This window comes from Populus euphratica, unplaced genomic scaffold (assembly GCF_000495115.2).
Source record: "Populus euphratica unplaced genomic scaffold, PopEup_1.0 scaffold18.1, whole genome shotgun sequence".
NCBI lineage: Eukaryota > Viridiplantae > Streptophyta > Magnoliopsida > Malpighiales > Salicaceae > Populus > Populus euphratica.
The window spans coordinates 52247-76683 of NW_011499881.1; the positions used below are offsets into that span (position 1 = coordinate 52247).

Below are 24437 nucleotides of genomic sequence, written 5' to 3' on the forward strand. Positions count from 1 at the left end.
CCTATATTTAAAATGAACATTTACCATAAATTAAAGGTATCTTATATTATTAGATATATTATTATAAAACATGCTTTAGTTAAGGAGTTATTGATACTTCAAGTGCAAAATGATGCTATAAAACCTTGATAAAAATACATTTTTAAGTACTAATCACCGAGGTTGGAACAGGGTCAAAAATATATTTTTAAGTACTAATCACCGAGGCTGGAACCGGGCCGGGTTGAAGAAAAAATAGGGAAAGAAAAACCTAGTGTGTCCCGGCAACCTAGTTGACTCAGCAAGATCCTATCAGAAACCCGGTTGCAAACCGATAAATTTTTTTTTTTACTAAAATAATATCATTTTGATTAAAAAATAACCCGGTTAAAACCCAGAACCCAGGTCTTCGACCAGACTGGATCTAAAAACTATGATAAAAGTTATAAATACTTTCTCAATCATTCAAATAAAGAATTCATAATCTTTACTCTTTTATAATATATTTTTAAAGCATTTACACATATGAACTAAGAACAAATATTATTTTTTTAGAATTTAATGATTATTTATTATAATTTTTTTATTATAAAGTAATTGACTTAATAATTAAAATGTTTTTAAATCCCATAAAAAAAATAACTTTGTAGGAATCAAGATCTTTATTACTAACCCTTTGTGCCCCTAGTTACAAGATTAATATCAACATGTAATCATCCACGATCCAAACACTTAAAAAAACTCCACTGTAATTCCCGCGCATTTGAATTCTGAGTATCACTAAGTGTTCGCATTATGGTAGATAAAATAATTAGAGAGATGTCGATGTCACGCAATATCCTACCCCATTTGAAGAAAGGATTGGAATCAAGGTACATAGTTCATGAAGAAGAGGGAGGATGCAGTGACATGCAATCCCTGAGCATACGGGAGTAATATTTGCACCCCTGTGCTAAACCAAACATGCCTCGGGAAGAGTTGCTCGACCCGGCTTAGATTTTGACTCAGAAAAGGGCTCGGGAGGTTAACTCAAGAGTCATCAGGTCAATTCAATGAATTCTGCGTCTCTGCAATGAATTCTCCGATCAACGGCAACAGTTACTGTGTTGCCATAGCATAGTCAAATAAAACTCAATCCCTGGGAGTGGGAACACGCAGTTACTCAGAACCTTAGTCAGGTCAATTGAAGGCTGTAATAGAAACTGGGACATAACCTAAACACAGTGCTCCACTTCCCAAACCGATGGCTGTCGTACCAGTGCCAGCGTCTACAACCAACTCTACCTGTCTATCTTTTCCAAGTAAATGATTCCGGCACAAATACTGCACTTGGGAATGACACCTATATGAAAGAAATCACATTCAATAAGCCATTGTTGGAACTTAGAAGCACCAGTAGCTGCATCAATGAAAAGTTGCAGCTTAATAATTAAGAAATAAAAAAGAAGTGTATTCTTAATCAAAGGCGCCCTTAGCCCTCTTAAATCGATAAACTAAAATGTGATAAACATTGTAAATCCTTGGAATTCAATAATTGCTTTCATAATTTTAATTGATTTAAAATGTTAAATATTTCTTCTTTTTTTTAAGAGAGATGCCGTGGGTGATGTTTGTTTTGTAGATTACAGCAATATAAGTTGGTGGAGATGAAACTTCTTGCCCAGCAAAGGGATCTTCAGGTATCCTTTTGTATTCTTTGAATTGAATTGTAACTGTAGAAAACTTGAGTTTGATTACAACATGAGTCGCGACTCACTTCTTTGGAGTTTGGACACCTTACGGGCATTAATGTCAAGTGCTTTACCTTTCAAAACTTTAACATTTGAAAATAATCATGCAAATCTTCGGTCTTATATTTTTAAATTTTTTTTAAATAATATGGGTGTAAGGGATAATTTGTATATATTTTAATTAATTTTATAAATTTTAAAATTAATAATTATATAAATTTTTAGTAATTTTTAAAATTATATAATTGGATCTCGTAACTTCTAGATAATAAACTTAAAATTTGATTAATTAAGCTATACTTCTTAAATTTAAGTTTTATATTTTTATAAAATTAATTGTTAGTTAATTTTATATTTCCTGAATTTTTAAATGTGCTTAAAATTTTAAAAAATATTATGGTTTAAAGTATTTTTTAATTAAAAATATATTAAAGTAATATCATATATATTTTAATTTTTTAAAATTTATTTTTAATATCAATGTATCAAAATAATAAAAATAAAATAAAAAATTATTTTTTAAAATATAATTGTACCGTAATACCCAATACCATTGTGCCTTTTCCCTGGTACCTGTGGTTTTGGCTGGAGATAATTTACTCCAAATCTACTGTCTCAGTAGTAGCATTTTTTTATGTTGTGCATGCTTATTTTTTCAGCTATTAATTATACAGCTGAATTTTGAATATCATAATCTTAAACTATAAGTTATTCTAATACCCGAATGATGCTTTTTATGTAACAAAAATAATTTGTAAATTGAAGTTAAAATAGTTAAAACTATTCATTCAATTCATTTTTTTACCAGTATTTTAAATAATATAATTAAATTTAATCATGTAATTTAATATTATCAATTAAATTTAAATCTGCTTGAAAATTAAATTCAATTTAACATATAATTTATTCCAATTAAACTCTTAAAAAAGGATTTTCAATTTAGCTAGTGATGCTACAACATCCCCTGCTACTTCATAGACAATTAGGATCTATCTTTCTGGTATGATTCTCAGTGTTTTGGATCTCACTATATCTGAATTAAACAAAACACGAGCTTGTAAAAAATAAAAGGTCTAAAAAGCAAAGTGTTGGCTCACGCCTCCTGCCTCCTGCCTCCTAACAAGGTAATTAAAAGTTATTCTGTTGCTTAGTAATTTTATACGTACAAGCTTTTTTATTTTATTTTATTGGTTATTAACCCATATCAATATTTACTTTATAAATATTAAAAAAAATTATTTTTTCATTTTAAGATTGAAATTCTATTAGTATATCCATGACATGTCGTGAAAGAAACTTTGTGTTTTTTCAATATAAAATAAAAAATTCCAGTGTGGAATTAAAAAATTTATATTAAAACCTAAATGTTGAATAACCATGCCAGATTTAATAACCATGAATATAACTAGTGTTGCCTGCCGCCTAATTAGCATGGCTCCTCAGCATATTCACCCAATGGACATAAATAGATTTAGGAACATAAGTGACAATCCATATGCTGTTGAAATTAGGTTATGATCAGTCAGAATATCATGCTGCTCTCCTCTCAGAAGCAAATGTGATTTTAGCCCTCTCTCTGCACGTGAAACAGCTGAAACCACATATCTCACTAAGCCATGCAAGATCATGATAGTACTTACTCTCAAAGTGAAAATTCCACAAAAACTCTCTGGCAAGTTTCCCAGAGCGACTGCAGCAAAAGATTACCTACCAACAGCTGCTGCATTTGCACTTAGACCACTAGCCTCCACATGAAACCTAGAAAATTTCTCAGTAGAAAGTTATATGATCTTCAAATGGCTTGGTGAAGCTTATTACATGCCATAACTGCCTCAAAACTTCTGCAGAAATCAATGAGAATGAGCTGACATCCCTTAAGTTAAATCTTACAAGGAGAGTTCTAAGCCAGTCATTACAATGACTGAATTGCAAAACCAGCTGCTCCATAAAAAATATGCAGAGATCAACATGGAATACGGCTTCGTCTCTATATCAATCTAGATTGCATATTCTCTTATATACAAAGAAAAGCCATTAGCAGCACCCACGCACAAAACTCACAATAAAGCTGGGCAACCCAACTTCCTAAAGCCTCCAGAGAGAAGGCTTAATTGTATCTTAACAAGTACCTGTCATCCCATATCCATAAGGAATGTGAGCTTACCACATTAGTCAAGGAAACAATGTATCTAGTTTTCTCGATCGCTTTATTACCATTTACCAATGGAAGCAACAAACCATCCATTACAACGTAGAAGAAAGAATCTTCACTGCCTTTCTCCATCGAGTCATCACCAAAATACAGTTTGGTATTGTTCAGCAAGGCAAAGTTAACAGATTGGCAGTCCCTATCTCGACCTCGCAATCGAGACAGCTTTATCTGGTGAATTTCAGTATCTGGCATGAGCAACATCCATCTTCGATTAAGCAACCTTGACACTAACTCTTCACCACTCAGTCTGATTTTAGAAAGACCCTGCCAATGAATGGAAAAACATAATTTTTATATGATTGACACGCCTCTTAATGCGTTACTTTAGCAAGGGAAAAGAAGAAGGAAAAAAACCAACACCACCAGCCCTTGGCCAGAAAGAAACTTTCGCTGGAGTCTGTTTAATTTGCATTCTTTGTATAGTGTAAGAGGAAGTCTAAGTAACAATACCAAGTCTTTACTCATTGATCTCTTTGGGTAGATATAACATATGCAATTCATGAGGGAGAGAGAGAGAGCGAACCTGAGAATTATTTAAAAACAGAGCACAGCAAAGTCGGTTCTCGTGGCCGTGATTGTTCGTGCCCGTTTGGCATTGGGGCTAGTAATATACGCAGGACTAAAGTCTTTGATTAAGTGTGTGTTTGGATGGGAGGTTATTTGTGTTTTTTTAGTAAAAAACATGTTTTTTTAATTTTTAAAAATTTGATTTATTCTTAAAGGGTATTGCACTTTTGATAAAAAGCTATCATATTTCTAAATAAAACACACTTTATTTTATTTTATGTGGATCCCACTTAAAAATTGAGATCCAACCTCAATTTTTATAAAGCAATTTATAATTATTTATTTATTCGTGTTCTCTTTTCCTTCACTGACACTGCTAATTGATTAACACAACTTTTCCAACCCAAGCTAATATTCTCTTCCCTTCCCCTCTCTTTTCTATACACTAGATGACTTATTCTAATTTTTCTCATAACAAATCTATTATCACTATTACCTTCTTTATATTTCTTTGGTCAACACTAATATAAGTTCTCTCATAATTGTCACTGTTACAAGTTGAAAAGTCAAAACCCATATTATAATCAACATGGTAACATCTTACACATGAAAACTTTTCTATTATTTGTTCAATATATATATATATATATATATATATATCGTTCAAGACATATTTTATATTTATAAATTATATGTGTAATAGTTAATTATATATTTATTAATTGTTAAATAATCTTATATCATGTATTTTTTTAAAAAAATTATATATCAACTATATCCCAAACTTAAATAATGTAAGATGCTATGTAACAATTCTATTTTTAAAGCCGAGTTATTTAGTTCTTTATTTTGACGTGATTAATAGATAAAAGTGCATGTTTAACTAGATATATATATATATATATATCCTAAGTATTAGTTGTTGTTTATTGGATTCCAGAAAAACTACTTTGTTAGAATTGAGAAATTGCAGCAATTCTTCCTGAATAGCCTGAATTATCCCGTGGAGAGTCACTTTAAAAGTCTTACCTAAACTCTTCCAACTAAATATGATATAGCCTATAGGTGTACAGCGTGTCATTGATAATGATTCTACTACGATGCCACAAATTCTTAAGCTAATCCTAAGTAATAGTTGTTGTTCATTGGTTTCTAGAAGAACTACTTTGTTAGGATTGAGAAATTGTAGCAATTCTTTCTAAATAGCCTGAATTCTCTCATCGAGAGTCATTTTAAAAGTCTTACCTAAACTCTTCCAACTAAATATGATAAAGCCTATAAAACAAGAAGCTATTATCATTTCTATGAAATTGAGAGTAGGTGTAAATTCTTTTAATTTATGACCCACCATATGTTTTGTTATATAAATAGGTAAATGCTCCTTCTTTTCATTTTGGATAGCAATAGTATGGCCGATCATTGTGGGAATAATGGTAGCTACCTGAGACTTTCCTCGTATATGTATAAGATTGAATCCATTCGATTTCTAAAAAGGATTATTAATCCTTAACTTTTCGAGAAATCCTTCATCAGTGGTTGTGAATGATCAATTTTTCTCAATCTTTTTGACCTCTTGGTTCTGTAGGAGCAAGTTAGAAAGATTGAGAAATAAAACTATCTGATTTGATTTGTTCATAGCCATGAGATTGACTTTAGAAAGACCCTACTAGTGAATGGGAAAACATAATCTTTATATGATTGACACCTCTTAATGCGTTCCTTTAGCAAGGGAAAATAAGAAGGAGAAAAACCAACACCACTAGCCCTTGGCCAGAAAGAAACTTTCGCTGGAATCTGTTTAATTTGCTTTCTTTGTTTAGTTTAAAAGAAAGTCTAAGTAACAATACCAAGTCTTTACTCATTGATCATTTTGGGTAGATATAACATATGCAATTCATGAGAGAGAGAGAGAGAGAACATGAGAATTACTTAAAAATGGAGTACAACAAAGTCGGTTCTCGTGGCCGTGCGTGCCCATTTGGCATTGGGGCTAGGAATAAACATTGAAGTCGTGTTTGTTTGGATGAGAGTTAGTTTGTGCTTTTTTTTAGTAAAAATCATGTTTTTCAGCTTTTGAATGTATGATTTGTACTTAAAAGATGTATCTTTGATAAAAAGTCACCACACCTCCAAGTTAAACATATCTAACACACTTTTATTTCACGTGGATCCCACTCAAAAACTGAGGTCCAACCTCAGTTTTTATAAAGCAATTTACAATTGCTTTTATGTTTGTGTTCTCCTCTCTCTTACCGACACTGCTAATTAGTTAACATAACTTTCCCAACTTGAGCTAACATTCTTTATTCCCTTCCCCTCTATTCCCTATGCACTAGATAATTAATTTTAATTTTGCTCATCACTCATTTAGGCAATGTTTGTTTTTTGGAAAGTAGTTTTCGAGAAATCACTTTCCATACTTTTTCGTGTTTGTTTGTCATTAAAAAATTTGGTCATGGAAAACACTTTTCAGTCAACGAAAAACACTTTCTGGTCAACAAAAAATACTTTTCAGTTAAAGAAAAATTTGGCTTGATTTTCAGGAAAGTGTTTTCCTTTTTGGTTGTGTTTGTTTTCCAGAATGTGGTTTCCAGAAAATCACTTTCTAAATTTTTTTATGTTTGTTTGTCATTAGAAAAGTTGGTTAATGGAAAACACTTTACAGTCAAAGGAAAATTTGGCTTGGTTTTCAGGAAAATGTTTTCCAAGAAAATTTGGGCGGAAAACATTTTTCAGAAGTTGTGAAAAATTTAGAAAAGTCATTATTCACTGATTATATCAAATTTGATACTTAAACTTTTAATTGCTATATATATTTTGTTTTGAATATTTATTTTTCAATTTCATCTCTTAAAATTTAATTTTTATATTAACTTTGGTCTTTATTTTTATAATTGCTATTTGCTTTTTCTTTATCATTTTTTTATTGAAATTTTTTATCTATCAAATTTGGTCCTCGTTCTTTTGATTGTTACTTATTTTATTTGAAATAATTTATGAAATGTTGATTATTATTATTTAATTTCTTCATCTTTTATTTTTTTTAATTTTTTATATTTGATCTCTATTATTTTGATTATTATTTATTTTATTTGAGATAATTTATGAAATTATTTTTTTTTCAATTTCATTATTATTCAACTATTTAATTTGTAAGATTGTTCCTAATGATTTTAATAAACTTGAGAAAAATAAAATATTAATAAGTTATTTTCCAGCTTATTTTCTATGATATAACCAAATACTGGAAACTGTTTTTCAACTTATTTTTCATTGCACTACCAAACATCAAAAAGTAATTTACTTTCCCAGAATTCACTTTTCAAAAGAAAAGTACTTTCCAGCAAACAAACAGGGCATTATTATCACTATTATTTTCTTCATATTATTTTGATCAATAGCAATACAAGCTCTTTTATCACTATCACTATTATAAGTTGAAAAATCAAGACCCATGTAATAACCAACATAGCAACATCTCACACACGAAAGCTCTTTTATTATTTGTTCAATGTATATATCGTTCAAGATATATTTTATATTTAGAAATTATATTTATAATACTTAATTATGTATTTATTAATTGTTAAATAATCTTATATCATGTATTTTTTTTAAAAAATTATATATCAACTACATACCTAACTTAAATAATATAATGTATTAGGTAATAATTCTATTTTCAAAGTCGAGTTCTTTAGTTCTTTATTCACTGGCATGATTAATACATAAAAACGCTTGTTTAACTAGAGTTTATATATATATATTAACCAAAGATAAAAGCGTCTGTTTAACTAGAGACTATATATATTAACCAAATACAACAAATTACTTTTTTTTCAACTATAATTTTAACCATATACATCAAAATTAAAAATAAACCTCACAAAAAGCATTTTTTATTAGACTGATTTTTTAAAACCACAATAGCAACCACAATATTAAACAGGCTACTGCAGTAGCTGCTGGTTGGCTGTCTTGAAGAGCCTGCTTGGAAGTGTCATTGCTATTGCGTTTCATTTAAAAATATATTAAAAAAATTTTAAAAAAATATTTTTGATATTAATACATCAAAATGATCTAAAAATATTAAAAAATTAATTTAAAATAAAACATATAAAAAATTAATTTTTTTTAAAAATATTTTTAAAATACAAATATGCTGCTCCTCCTTTTCAAGGGGAGAGACTAGCCCGCAAGATATTTGACGCTATTTATCTTCCCCATTAGGTGCTAAATGAAAATTGAAAAAAAAAAGGCTTTCAATAATTGTTTTACATGTTTAAAAAACACCAAAACCAATTTTTTAAAAAATAAATCAATTAAATATATAATGCGGGAAAAAAAATAGCATTGAACGCCTTGAAGAAAAAATAAATTATTTATTTTTCACACTTTAATACAATTAACTTTTCAGAAGGCTTTTCTTATTGAAGTATATATAGTAAAAAAACTTATATTTATATTATTTAAAATATTATTCTATCAATTTGACTCTTCAAAAAAGTATCTCACCTTGAAGATGCTCTTAAAAGCAAAAATTAAAGCACTAAGTCATTTTTTACTTTAAATAAACAATAAAATGATCACATTGTTGAATTAAAATTGTCTTTGCTTTAGTCAGAGGGTTTTTTTTTTTTTCCCTTTTTTGTTGTTGTAATTGTTAAGATTGATCATGTGTAGGTTCGTATTTATACATGTATAAAACATTAATTAATTTTTAAAAAATAAATTATAGTGACATTTGCGTGGACATGGATGGTAGCTCTCACACTCTTATTATTTTTTTTCACTTGTTTTTTTTTTTGTAATTATTAAGTTTGATCATTTGCACTTTCGCATTTAAACATGTATAAACTATTAATTAATTTAAAAAAATTGCGGGCACAGATGATTGCTCTTGCACTCCAGGACAACACATACAAAGTCACCTGATGACTAAATTCGAGCTGTCACAATAATGTTTTAATTCTTATGGCGTCACCCCTATTTAGACGCATCGTGTGTGAAAAAAAAATCAGGTTTTGGGTTGATAATTTTTTTTTTTTTACTTACCAAATTTTTTTCTTCTTTTTTTTCACTCCTCTCTTTGATTTGCGTTGATGGTTGATTTCATAGCCTTCCTTTCGTATTTTCAAAGAGTTTATTAATTTTTTTTTAAAATTTAATTTTTAATTTTTAATTATTTAATTTTAAATAATCCATAAAATTAAAATTTTCTTTCAATTTAACCCTCTTTTAATTTTTTTACCTTTTAAATTTGCTCCTTTTTTATTATTAATTTTTTATTCACTCTCTTAATTAAATTATCTTTTCAATTATATTTTTTAATATTTTAATTTGTTTTATTTTATAAAAGGTTTGATTTTTATTCTTTAATTATTACTTGTTTTATTTTTAATTTTTTTATTATAATTTTTTATTTTATGTCTTAATATTTTATTTATCATGATTTTATTAATTTTTTGAGTCATGAATTTGAAAGATTGAATCAAGTTAACTTAAATAATTTTTTTTATATCTATTTTTATAATTAATTCTTTCTTATTTTATTTTTTATGATATTATCTCGATTTCATGTGACTAATAATCATTGTATTTTAATATAGTTTGACTTGATTTTATATTTTATTTATTTATTTATTTATTATTATTATTATTTTTAATTATATTATCAAAATAATTAAGATTTAATATAATTCTCATATTTTTTTTTATTTTTTTTTAAAATACTATCTCCATCTAAATATTTTCTTTCAAGTTGATTTTTTTTTTTCTAGTACGAGACATGACACAAGCCACCAATCTTACTTAGTCACTATAGTTTAACCAAACCAATTACTTACTCCTCTTGGTTTAAGAAAACATGTATTTAATCCCTATATTTTGAAATTTTTTTATGATCAATTTCATATTATTTTTCAAACGAGTAAATACTGTACCCTGAGTTATTATAAAATCACAGCCACCATCCAAGATTTAAAAAAATTACATAACCACCCCTTTATAACCAAAACACCTTTATTTTTATTTTAAAAATTGAATCATTAAATTTTAAAAAATAAAAATTATAAAAGAATAATCATATTTATTTTTGTTAGATGAACAATATTAATTTCATTTTGAGTTCTTTGAATATCTTTCTATATTTAATTTTCTTATCTATCTTTTTTAAATAGCAATCAAAGAATTTTTTATATAAGGAGGTTTGCAGTTTTCTCTTAAATATAAAAGGATTTGTTAACAGATACTCAAACTTTTAAATGCTGACTGTAATTTTATAATACAACAGAAAGATTATTGTAATTTAACATTTCTAATTTATTTAATGTTATAGTTATTAGAAAAGTATAATAAAGAAAAAAGTAAGAAGGTAAGATGGAGATATTTGATTTGGAAAGAAGCCATTGTTGAAAAAATAAAACTATTTAATAATTTACTAATTGATTAATTATAATAACAATAGGGATTAAGTTAAAATTAACTCAGCTTCAGACTTCAGTCCCATGATGGGAGAAAATATGCCGTTTGGATACTACGGTGTCGTATCATGCACCTGGTCAAAAGGGTGGGTGTGTATATATATCGCTAAAAATTAATGGAGGCTAGGGTTTTAGCAGGGTTTTCTTTTTTTTTTAATCAATCTTAATAATGTCGACGGCGGATTCCTTGTCGGCGTCGGGGCGGAGCTCGGAGAAGCTGAGCCTTCAATCTCTCCAATCCAAAATGAAAATTGACCCAGAAGGTTACGAAACGGAGCTCGGCTTGGTTTACAACCAATTTAAGTCGGCTTTGGATCTTTTTCAACAGCAAGCAGCTCTCAGTTTCGCCTCCTCCTCCGGTGTCTGCGCTGACCCCACTATTTACAAGGACCTCAGTGACCGCGCCACTTTTTTGTCTCATGTTACGCCTTTTTACCCGAAGCAGCTTGCTGAGTTTCCAGCTCAACTCGCTGAGTTTCTCAAATCGTCTGCTCGGACTCTGCCTTCGGGACTTCGGTGTCATGTTACTCAAGCACTTATTCTACTGATTAATCGAGATGTATGATTTTTTTTTCTTTTTTGAATTGCCCGTTAATTTGTGACAATTATTTTCTAATTTTGTGGATTTGATTTGGTATAATTTGTCGTTAGATGGTTGATATTAGTGAAACTCTAGCATTGTTCATGGAGCTTCAAACACTGGGAGATAGGACATTGAGGAATTTGGCTTTTACTCATGTTGTTCATAGCATTAGGAGGATGAATAAGAAGCATAAAAATGAGGCTAAGAATCGGGCCCTTCAAAATATCCTCTTTTCCTTGCTACAGGTTTGTAATCTTTTGCTTGCTAGTATTATCATCTATCTTTGTGCATTTGTTGGTTTGCATTATCGTATTATTTTTTAATGTTCACTTAGCAAGATGATGAAGCGCGAGCGAAGAGAGCACTCATCACACTATGTGAGCTTCATCGAAGGAAGGTGTGGTTCGATGATAGAACTGCAAATTCAATTTGCATGGCATGTTTTCATTCATCATCAAGGTTAGCTTTCCCCTTTTTATTTTTTTTGAGGTGGTTGCTGTGGAACTTCTGCTTTCCAATTTTTGAAATTTGATTGCCTTTGTCAGAATCATGATTGCTGCTCTGTCTTTTCTCCTCGATTATGAGAAGATTGAAGATAATGACAATGATGATAGTGATGCTTCAAGTGGCGAAGACGATCCAAATCCTCGAACAGCTCAAGTTGTCATTAGTAAAGAGTCAATTTATAAGGTCAGATACACCTTATATCTTCTTCTTTTTTTGAATTCTAGAGGCAGCCATTCTACAGTAACTAACAACAGCCACTATCATAAGAGTCCACATGGTTAGTAACTTATTGCCAACTGGTTAAACAGTTAGTTTGTCTAGCAGAAACTATTATAAAAAACTGAGCCGCTAAGATGAACTTTGACTTTGGTCATCCTACTCAATCTCACTATCTACCAAGAAAGAATAGCAAAATCATATATCCAGTAGCCAAACATCACATGAAACCAGCACCAAATCACCCTTAACTTGTGTACAATCTTGGAACTCCAGTGTGTCTAGATGTCTTCAGGTTCCAATCTACAGAATCAATTTAAACGGGTATGTTACACAACCTCACCCTTCTTGGCTGAACTGGCGATGATACATCGAAGGAGGTGCCATATAATTCATTAATGACAGTTGAACAAATATGGTTAATTTACAATATTTTGTTGCTGTTTTGTCAAAACCTCAGGCACACAATAAAGGTACTGTAGCTAGCAAGAAGAAAAAGAAAGCAAAACTGCAGCGTGCTATACGTAGCATGAAAAGGCAGCAACGATTGTCATCAGAAAACAACAATTCAAATTATTATTCACCATTCAACCATCTTAAAGACGCCCAGGTTTTCCTCTTTTTCTATAATTTACTGAGTGTAGTTCTACAGATTCTGAGCATTTGTACGCGGGATAACGAGATTTTAGGATTTCATTTTGCTTGCAGGGGTTTGCTGAGAAGCTATTTTCTCGCCTTCAGACTTGCAATGAACGTTTTGAGGTGGTTATGAAATCTTGGCTTTGGCAAAGTTTGTGGTGTGTCTGTTAGCATATACACTTGCATCTTTTCTGTATTGTATGTTGGTATCACATAAATACACATGTGTGTCTGTGTATGCCTTGTTTTGAGTTCTGAAAAATAACTGGAAGTGGGTTCATGGACAATGAGTAAAAAGAATGGAGAAAATGTTGGAACACTAGGGGTTATATTGAGATTCTTGTTCCCAGAAAGCTGCACTGGCTTTTATATTTTTCAGTTAGATTTGTACATTTTTTATTGACGTCAAGCTCTGTTTAAACTTCAGGTCAAGATGATGATGTTGAAAGTAATTGCTCGAACTGTGGGGCTCCACCGCTTGATTTTATTAAACTTCTATCCTTTTCTTCAGAAATATGTTCAGGTGTGCTATTAGAATGAATGAAAGTTATGCTGTTGGCCATGGAAATATGGCCACAGCCTTTCTTATTACCCTCTTTTCTTTGATCCTAAGGTGGTATTGTTCTGTGCAGCCACATCAGCGTGACATCACGAATTTACTTGCAGCAGCTGTCCAGGCCTGTCATGATCTGGTAATTTGTCCATTTTGATTGATTGAATCCAATGCTGTGATCATAGTTTTTTTTTCTGTAAATTTATTCTCATCGACTTCCATCCTCTTCTACTTACTTCTATATGATTCTTAGATTTTTTTCCTTGCTAACTCACTGTTTTTGCTGTACCAGGTGCCTCCTGACGCAGTTGAACCATTATTCAAACAAATAGTAAATCAATTTGTACATGATCGCTCGCGTCCTGAAGTATGATCACCAGCTGCTTTGCTACGATTGTATTCTAAAATTGTAAACTGTTTGTCCTGCTGACTTTATTTGCTTGTTCCAGGCCATTGCTGTTGGACTGAATGTGATCAGGGAAATATGCTTGCGTATACCTTTGGTAACTATAACTCAGTTGCCATTTTCTTTTTGACTACTTGTTTCTGTTTCTTAAAATATTGATGAGCTACAAAGAAATATTTTTGTATGCTATTAATGTGCTTCCTCTATTAGAATTGTTTTTTATGGAAATATTTATCTCCTTAGTGATGTTGCATCTCTTTGCACTCATCAGTTCAAATACAGATATTCTCACATGTGAAGTTTACTTTTATTGAGAAATGTAATATTTTGCTTCTGTTTTCTAGTTGATGAATGAAGATTTGCTGCAAGACCTTGTATTATACAAGAAATCTCATGAGAAGGCAGTTTCAGTAGCTGCTCGTTCACTCATTACTTTATTCAGAGAGGTACTAGAACTCTGTGCCTCAATATGCTTCATCTGTCCATGAGTACCGGTTTTTGCAAGTCATGCTTACAGGCACGACTAATACAGTGAGACTAATTGCTTCCTTTACTTCAGGTTTGTCCTTCTCTGCTGATTAAGAAAGATCGAGGTCGTCCCATTGACCCAAAAGCTAGGCCGAAGGCCTATGGAGAAGTCAATATTGTCAGCAGTGTTCCTGGTGTTGAGTTGTTAGAAGAACTTAATGATGATGATGATGAAGACAAGGAGGACAGGGATGATATTGATGATTTGGCATCCTGTGGCTCTGATGATGATTCTGAAAATGAGGAGATGGTATCTGCCAGTGATGAAGGAGACCAGATTTACAGTGATGACACTGAAAGTGAGGATGATGACATGCAAGATTGCTCAGTTGATGAAGATGGTGATGATGCTGCAGACAATGACAGTGGTGGTGGTGAGGGGGGGGATGAGGATGAGGATGAGGATCAGGAGGAGAATGATGAAGACAGTTATGTGGTGGATGATGAGCTTGAAAAAGCTAATGTTGCTCATGGAACTAATGAGAGTAATGCGAGGGCAATCATAAATAAAGTTAACAAATCTGCTGATAGAAAGAGGAAGTTCTCTGATTTTGATGGGCAACTTCTAGCAGCTGATACAAGTTTGCGGGCTTTAAAGAAAATGACAGAAGAGAAGTTGAAGAAACCACCATCAGACTCTACAGATGGTATTCTTTCTAATGAAGACTTCCAAAGAATCAAGGAACTTAAGGTATGTTAATAGGTTAACATTGATGTCATTATTGATATATGCTAACCATGAAGTGTTTATTTGACATGTTTTTCATGCGCTAGGCCAAGAAGGATGCCAAGATTGCTTTAACTCGGCAAGGATTTAAGGTTCCAAGTTCTGATGATCTGAGTGCTAAGCGGGTGGATCCTGCTAAGCTTGAAGTAAGTCTTCTATTAGTTATTACTGATGAATAGTTTCGCTTGCAGTTATGCCTAGATATGTGAACTAACTTAAATGTCTGTTTCAGGTTTCTTCTTAAAAGTTTTCTTCCTAGTTAAATGTTACTTCTTAAGCTAATGCCCGCGCACGCGCGCACACACACATATATATATTGATAAGCTCTAAGAGATATATAATTTGCTCTGTGGTTCTGTTTCATAGGTTCATGTACGGGCAAGGCTAAACAAGGAAGAAAGATTAGCACTGGTGAGAGCCGGGAGAGAGGATAGAGAGAGCTACAAATCTAGAATCGCTGTAAAACAGAAAAAGGTGCTCATTCATTTTTCATAAGCTTGCATTTTGGGGTCCTAGTCCTGAAATCCAATTCTTCTTATTCTCAGTAATAGCTGATTCTGGCACAAACTTTAAAATAGATCTTTAAATCTTGCGGCGCATGTTCGGATTTGGTCAAAGCATTAATGTGTTTATGTGATTTGCTTGATTGTTTGACTAACTTATTTCATGGTTTGTGCTGACAGACTGGCGGGCAGAGCAACAGGCAGAAGGAACACAAAAAGCAGATGCCTCTTGCTGCAAAAAGGGCCAAGGTAGCAAGATCTCAACAAGAGAAAAAGAGAAAGCAAAACCTTTCTGGCAAGCAGTTCCGGGGGAAGAAAGCATGGAAATGATCAGAACCGTGTATTATCATGCCATGAAGCATTTTTTTATATATAAAATACCAGACTCTCTTGGAGGATATAGTTTTGGTTTGTTGGTGACCTCTTATACGCCAACTGTCTAATTACAGTACCAGCAAAACAAACCATTGAGTTGAGAAGGATTTGGCTAATTATTACCAGGCAAAAGCGCATCAATTCATGAAGATTATGGAACGGTATGCTTGTCTGGTGAAAGCTTCTAGGTGATGCAGTTTATTACTAGGGCATAAAACCTACGTGTCAAAATAGGTGATTCAATACTTAAGTAGTAATTGATTATTGATTGTTGTTTCAAGACAAAAGAGATAGATCATGAAGATAAAATAAAATATAAAAATATTTTTTTTATTTTTTAAATATATTACGAAGATTTATTATTATTATTATTATTACCACGAAGCTTAACATCTTTAAAAAAACAAATAGAGATCTTTTTTCCTTTGTTTTATGTTGAGTGTTAAAAATATAACTTCTCCACGGGTAAAAAAAATATTTATGGTTAAGAAGATAATGTAACTAAATTATTTATTCAAATGTATATAATAATAAATTAATTAATTATATTTCAAATAAGATATTGATGAGACAATTAAATTGCATCTTGCATATTAGATAGAACAGGAAAAGCCATAAAAACTCATTAGAAGTAGGAGAAGCATGTTCGAGAATATTCTAAATTTCTAATTTGACTCGACATTTGGTTATGCCAGATAACTAGAAGTAATCGACTGCATATCATGCCATGCAAATATACAAAGCAACATCCTTCGTCAAAACAACAATGGCATTGCTGCCTTCCAAATTGAGGTCTACAATCTTCCCACTCTCCGTCTAAACTTTAACCGGTAGTGGACGTATAAAGAATAAGAACGCTAAGCATATACACACTCCATGGCATGATTGTGTGAGCATCAGAAGGTAAATTGTGCATCAGCTATAAACAAGTCAACCAGGAAAATAATAACATGAAAAAAACTAAGTGATGAAGCCTCTAGTTTCTCGAAGAACTCAGGTGCTGGCAATATCCAGCACTGGTTACTGAAAACATGCCACGTTCATGGAATAAATCTTCTTCATGCTGAAGTATTAAAAACCTGACAGCGCCCGTATGCATCTACCTATCTCAAAGCGAAAATACAAATACTGTAATTGAGCAGTCTCTGTCAGGTCAAAGAGACATCTAAAGGCAGGGCAGTTTGAACGTAGCCATATCTTGCTATTTTTGCCAGACATTGTATGAGGTTCAGGAGCACACATGCTTACTGGTTGCATATTTCTATCTTAATCTCCAACGTTTTTTGGCTTCTACAGAATATGTTCTGCAAGATTTCCTACAGAATATCTTGCTATTAGTCTCCAACTTTAGGTTTTTCAGTCAGCTTCTTGGCTACATCTAACAACAGCACCGACTCACCTTCGGACTTGGCACTGTGTCCTCTCTGAGTTCGATCAGTCAGGGACAGAGTTCGAAGGTTCGGTCTAAAAGGGTATGTGAATGGTATGGAGATTTGAGACGTGCGTGGAGAAATCTGGGGTTTGAAGAGTCGACTGAGTTTGGAACGAAATGAGTTGGAATCGGCTTGGCGCTTGGAGGGGAAACAGATGCGGGCTTCGGAGAATGTTCAAAAGGGTGTCTTAAAAGCAATTTGAAAAGAGAAATCTGCAATCGCTTCTGCATTTTCTTTATATTTTCACTAAGCAAGAAAGAAGACCACCCAAAAAAATTCTCCAGTCTAAATAGAGATCTATTCTTGGTAAATTTGTTAGTGTATAGAGAGCACGGTTTTAGAAAATTACGTCACAACTTCAATGGATAGCCAAATGAGGAAATAAAATGTCTCCATGATCTTTTTTTAAAAAAAAAAGAAAAATGAGTCCTTTTTCGTAAGGATTGAAATTGATTTGAAAATTGTCCTACATCAAAGCAAGTTGGATCCCCAATCTAGGGCTCATAGAGGATACTATGAATAGTCACTGACCTTGAAATAAAAATTTTCTTTCAACTTCATGGGAGGCAAGGATATTAGACATTAATAAAAAAATGAACAAAAGATGATAACTATGAAGAAGAGTGTGTACCTTGAATAATTACTGCACTGCAGGTCCTTAGATTTACCGATTTCCTAGGATAAACCAAAAACTTTGAATGCTAAGATTACAAAAGATACACCTAAACATTGCAACTCTCGTTTCCAGTTCCCAGTTGAGTAGAGGGAAGGTAAGAAAAACATGAAATGCAGAAAAAGAATGGGAACCAGAACATATTAGCAAAAACATGTGAAACCGCTTACTCTTCCACTAAACCTGAAGACGAATCAGCACTCTGACCAAATATATCAGGAATTTCATCCCAGTTCTTTATCTCTCTTGTTTCCCAGTATCCACCTATATAACAGTAACAACCATCCTCATCCTTCCGAAACCATCTTGGTTGCCACCCCCTTTCCTGCAATTTCCTTGCCTGTCCCAGAGAAGACATAAATTATCAAGCTTCTCTTTTACTTGAGAAAAATAAAAGAAACGAAGAATGCCCCCTTTTTTTTTTCTGATGAGTACAAGTGAAAGGACACACACGCGCACTAAAGGACTTCGGCACCATTTGTTTGAGTTTGGAACTGCATTTGAGTACGTTTTAAAAATAAATATGTTTGACTTGAAAAAATATTAAATGGATGTTTTATTTAGTGTTTTTTGGTTTTGATATATTGATGTTAAAAATAAAAAAAAATATGAGAAAAATAATTTTAATATATTTTTAAGCAAAAAATACTTCTAAAAAACACCATTCACCGTGATACCAAGCACATACCTCATACAAGGCCATAAACTGAAAGACTTTTAATGAAACCCCGATATCATCTAACTAATTAGCGTAGAAGATGAATTTATGATTATAGAAAGCAAAACCTATCAAAGGGTTTCCATCACAAGACCTAGAGATAATGAGAGAGCCAAAAATCTCTAGATAAATGAAAGTGAATTAAAAGGATATCGATATTCTCCAACTGCACACCTCTATATTTTATTTGTTCAGCTAATGCCATCACCTAATAAAAGATAGATAAACAGGTTTTTACTTGTCTTTGCAGCTGCTCAAGTCTCAATCTCGAGTCAGTAGGAGGCAATTTCTCCAACAAGCCAGGAGTCAGTTCATTCAAAGATATTGCAAAAGGTGTGAGATTATATCTGGAACAGATTGGTCCCTTTCCCAGAGCAAGACAGCCTCCGTCATCAGATCATAACCCTCTGGCTTTGCAGTCGGATCCCGAAGCACATGATACATTGCTTCATCCCACTTCCCGACCAGCATTGCTACCTTCCCTCCAGTTCTATTATCTTGTACAAATCCATGGACCTACAGTAGAAAACGGATCTTACTTCTGTTATATTAAAAAAAAATACCCTACCTAATCAGTCTATTATCAGCAAGTAGCTGGTTCCAGCACGACATCAAACAACTGCACCCATCTGTGTCTTGTTCATCTATTAAGTTAGGGCCTGTCGAGTTGCCAAGTATGTGCGAGCTAGGGATTAAGTCAGCATGGTTGTAAGCACATGACAGATGTAGAGAAACAAAGTGCAGCAAAGTACCAGAACGGATAATTTTCTAATAGAAATCAAACTGTGAGAATGGAAAAATGTATAATCAGTGTAAACACCAATTTGTTAGTGATATTCTTTAATGCACACGCAAATTGTTCTTTAATGGATGGAAAGAGAAAGAGTACAAGGTATTTAATTTCTTTCTACTCAGGAGCACTAATTGATGGACCATCAACCAATTTATAATGATTGAAACAAATATGAGGCGTTAAACAGATTATTAACAGGATACTAGGGCAAGGAAAAGGTGTCAAAAAAAAATTGTGTACAAAGCCCTACATGAAGGTCCTTAAACTAGGCAGGCCTTAGCCACACAAGGCATGCACAGTGCCTGATCAAGCAGCTCAAACTAGTGCCATTGACTTCTTTTATAATTATCTGGCTTAATTCAATTAAAGTTATATTATGGTCCCCACAGTTATCTCTGAAGTTGAAAAAGATTGGGCTGGAACTTCGAAAGACTTGAGGGACAAGTACATGAAAGAGAAGAAACAAGAGCATTGACAGACACAAAGCCAAGGAAGCCAAAGAGAACCACTATCTCATATGATAAAGGGATCCTCTAGAAATGTTCTATTATGAATTTTATACTTCTGATGTATTTAGGCAGATTCATTGTTTGAGCCATATTCCTACTACCATTAATGGAAGTGTCCTATAAACAAACGAGAATGGAACCAAATGTTATATTTTTCATTTTGTGTTTGATAATTGCTTTGCATGTTAATAGAATACAAGTTTAAAAAATCTTGAATAGCTTACTTAGAACTTCAAACCACAGCTATAAGTTTTAAAAAAATATAATGGCTTAGAATCTCGAGCCACAACTTTTCAGCAACAACACAACATTCTACTACTTCAACCAATAGGCTAAACAAATTATATTCAACTTTTAAACATTTCTCGTATTATATCTTTAAAACCACTTTACATAGGGTGCCCCTTAGTTCACTCAATTGCAAGGTTGCACTTGACCCTGGGCCTAGGCTTAGAGCCATAAGAGCTTTAAGAGTGCCTGGCAACTTTGACAACATTAGCGTTTATATTAATGAAGGGTGATGTTAATCTTCACTTTTTTTGTTGCAATCTTATTTAATGTGTTGCTTAAACAAGATTATATTGATCATTACGACAAAAGGTGAGGTGGAAATAACACCAACCTTCATATGTTAATGGTAAACTCTATTATGTTATAATATTAATACAAATCTATATTGAAAGAGAATATTTGCAAATGTTTTGGACTTCGGCCTAGTGTTATCTCATACTCTCTGTGTATATATTTAAGCAAGGAGAATATGATAGTTGTTCTAATAGATCCAGCTCTAGGCTAGCCCAAAAAGAGCAAGTTATAACGATTGCTATCATATTTTCTCAAGTTGTTTATAATGTAGGGAGATTATCAGGTACTCTCAATGTCATCCTCCCTCCCTTGCATGAAAGTAGGACTCACAAGCAGTTATCATGGTGTGTCTCACTTTTATATGAATGAAGAAGCAATGCGCTAATAGTTATAACAATTCTATCTCTAAGCTAGCCCAAAAGAGAGCACGTTCTTATAGTTAAAATATTATCTCAAATTGTTTATAATAGAGATTGTAAGGTGCTCCTGGTGCAATGCTCCCTCGCTCGCATAAAAGTGCAACCCACAAGTAGTTATCATGGTGGATCTCACTTTTATATGATTAAAGAAGCAACACGCTAGTGGTTGTAACAATTCCAGCTCTGGTCCACATCTCATGGGCGATTTAGAGAACCTTAACACACCCTTGGAGAGCAAAAGCAAGCTTCTAAGCTGCCTCAAAGTACTTATTATTTGAGTTCCTCAGAAGTCAGCATTATTATTTGCCGAACTTATTATTTTATCTTTATCTTTTTTGGCTACACTTTCTGCTACTTAGCACATTTCATAAAGCATTCTGCCTGTTTAACAATAGTTAGCAATCTATTGATTAATAATCTTCCAAATATGTTGATGGAAAGGTTGTTGATTTCTTTAACAAACAACAAAGGAAAATGATGAAATCAAGTTGATAAGAGAAATTCAGACAGTGTAGCTTCTTGCTGCTAGTCTAACACTTAAAGGTTTTCTACAAATTAGGTGAAAGGGTAAGGAGGTCAAACATCTTTTAGTACAAGGTGAATTTTTTATTTCAATATATTAAGGATTTATGTTTTCGAACAAAAACTAAAGAGGGAAACTACCCCCCTGGTTGAAAGCATGGGTTTGTCACAAGTTGTCTGAAAAATAGATTAATCACCTGATGGGGATTTCGGTCTATGATGGACTGCTCTTTGAACTTGAGCTTGCAAGAATATTTTCCACTGCCCTTGATACGCATGGTTCCATAGTGATCACAATATATTTTACCAAGTATAATGTTGTATATGGAAGTGGTGACCTTGCTCCACTGAAAGGTCTCTCCATCCTCAAACTGCAGGGTGAGGACACGGATCGAGATGAATAGACTGCACCCAAAACTTCCCTATGAGATTGGAATTAGCCCAGAATTTCCAGCCTCTTCCCTCACAGTGACAAGCAACTACCATAGGGTGTTGACTTACCTGAAAAAAAAAGCGCTAGTCAAGTATCGTATCAAGAATAAAGAGAAAAGCCAGATTAACTTTTATCTCAATGATATTGATATTCAACATATATAGTAACTGCACATCTGGTTCAAGAATTTGTCCCAGTCAGTTTAAAACATGGGGGGGGGGGGGGGGGGGGGCAATACTCTTTCTGAGAAAAAACGAAGTCCTTTCTCTGGATAGTCAGCCTCGTAGGTTTCCCCAAGGAGAGGGTTGAAGGTTTTGCACTGACAACCTTCTGTTGAGGCATACCCGGATACAGCATGCAACGTTTAGAATTGTCATCAAATCATTCCTCTGAAACATGCAAAATTCTTCTGTTGAGGCATACCCGGATACAGCAAAAGCTGCAACGTTTAGAATTGTCATCGAATCATTCCTCTGAAACATGCAAAATCCCATTATTTATACAACATAAGTACCACCATAAACAGTTCCCGTAGGAACCAAAGAATGGAGCTAATTAACAACAATGAAAAGACTCTTCAATAAAATTCTGCTGCCAGTTAATATTATTTTTCTACAAATATGATCAAGGTCTGAATATCTCATTCTCCATAACAAAAGCTAAAGGCCTTAAAGGCTTATTTCAAACCAGATAGTCCTCCAAAATCAAACAAACAGAGAAGCAAGTGGACAGAAGGACAGAAGGACCTTAGTCCAACAGGGATCACAATCACCAAGAAGCCTAAGTAACAGCTAAGTCACAAATTGAATCAGTGATAACATACAAAACAAAGGAAAGAAAACAAATTGATTCATTAATAAAAAGAAGTGGGGAAAGGGAAAAAAAATTCTGGTACAGTCTACTGATGCTTGATTAACCAACTACCTGTACTAAAATGTAACAAGCAGATCATGCTTTAAAACTGCTTTGTTAAAAAAGAAGGCACAGCTGAGGACCTGACCTGCTTTCCCCATTCCAAAGCTTAATCAACCAAGTATGAGTACTCCAAATCCTCAAAGCACTTCTGCAGCAAAGGGAGTGGTTCGTTAAAATAAACAGGAAGACAAACTCCAGATAAGTCCTTCCTGATATTGTCCTTGATAATTGACCACAGACCAACATGTTTCCCTTTCTCCTTTGGTGCTGGCAGAATTTCTCTTCTTTTAACATACAGATATTGAACTGTCCTGATCTCCTTCTCAAACCCAAACCCACGCAAATGATCAGATAAAAAGGGGTCTTTATCATATATTACTGTATTTCCAGTAGCTGCCCTACTCCGATAGGAAGAGATTCTTAAAGCATCAGTGGAAAAAAAATCATTTGTATCAAAGAATAAACCATCATTTTCATCTGATTCAACATCTGCTCCATCTTGACTTTCATTGTCAGCATCGGAATCGCTAGCACTAGCCTCTGACATTACAGAATAGAAATCTGTGACATGGAAGGAACATGAATATCAGTTAACTTTCAGCACTCGAAAAAACAATAAGACTTACCAGAAAACTTAGAGCGAAGTAGCGAACTTTTCCTGTGGTTGAAATAGATATTGTCAAAGACTACAGCGAGGAAGGAGCCATGAACCATTAAGTACAAAACTCCGCCAAAAGGGATCAAATGTAATGCTTGAGTGCTACAGCCAAAATTGGTGGAGAACTTACAAGTGTGCTTATCTATTTTGTTTCAATATGCCAAATTGAGACAAAAAATCAAGTTACAAAAGCACCAGAAAATTGATTAAGATTATTCTGCATGTAGAATTCCAAAATGATCCACAAGGTCAACTTGTTCCATAAGAATATCAATTAACGACTCTGTCCTTACATTTCCTTAACAACCAAATGATTGAAGTATTTTCACATATAAGGTTATTATGTAAACTGCTCATCCCGTAAGGGCTGGTAGGTAAAAAGGCATCAAAGCAACTATCAAAATATGGAAATAACAAAGATCTAAAAGTAAAACTAACCACTAAATCTTTTATTTGCTTGTCCACAATATAAATCACGTTCCTTCGTTTCATCTACTACAGTAGCTTCCAGCTCTATTTTCTCTGTCTGCAAAACAGTTTTAGGTGTGAATTATTCCTCAATAAAGTTCTAAATCGTTTGATCCAGTAGTATATGCATGAGAGAATGCGCATGCTTGAGTATGAATGGTATACGAGTTCATAAAATGACCATCGTCAAAGAAACATAACAATCAACATTCTCATTCTTTGTGCTAACATAACAATCAACATTCTCATTCTTTGAGCTGCCCAGCTTCATTCTCATAAAATCGTGGAACGTCAGAGTATGTTGTTCTCATCTTGCAGATATTCGAATTTACTATTGCACCGAATAAAGATGATAAAGGAAAGA

General features: G+C 33.0%; 1 protein-coding gene and 1 pseudogene across 1 annotated transcript; one reads left to right on the plus strand and one right to left on the minus strand.

Annotated features, from left to right (window-relative positions):
* Positions 1-11040: 11040 nt before the first annotated feature.
* Positions 11041-16269, plus strand: LOC105129295 (ARM repeat superfamily protein). The gene is made up of 15 exons (XM_011031286.1): positions 11041-11469; positions 11562-11738; positions 11828-11952; positions 12039-12183; positions 12677-12826; positions 12925-12978; positions 13283-13378; positions 13488-13547; positions 13701-13775; positions 13858-13911; positions 14159-14260; positions 14374-15033; positions 15117-15215; positions 15436-15543; positions 15753-16269. Exons 1-15 carry the CDS (start codon positions 11080-11082, stop codon positions 15900-15902), a joined length of 2445 nt encoding a protein of 814 aa, XP_011029588.1. The 5' UTR covers positions 11041-11079; the 3' UTR covers positions 15903-16269.
* Positions 16270-17940: 1671 nt separating this feature from the next.
* The window catches only part of LOC105129501 (oxysterol-binding protein-related protein 1D-like), a 13907-nt pseudogene continuing 7410 nt past the window's right edge, over positions 17941-24437 (minus strand).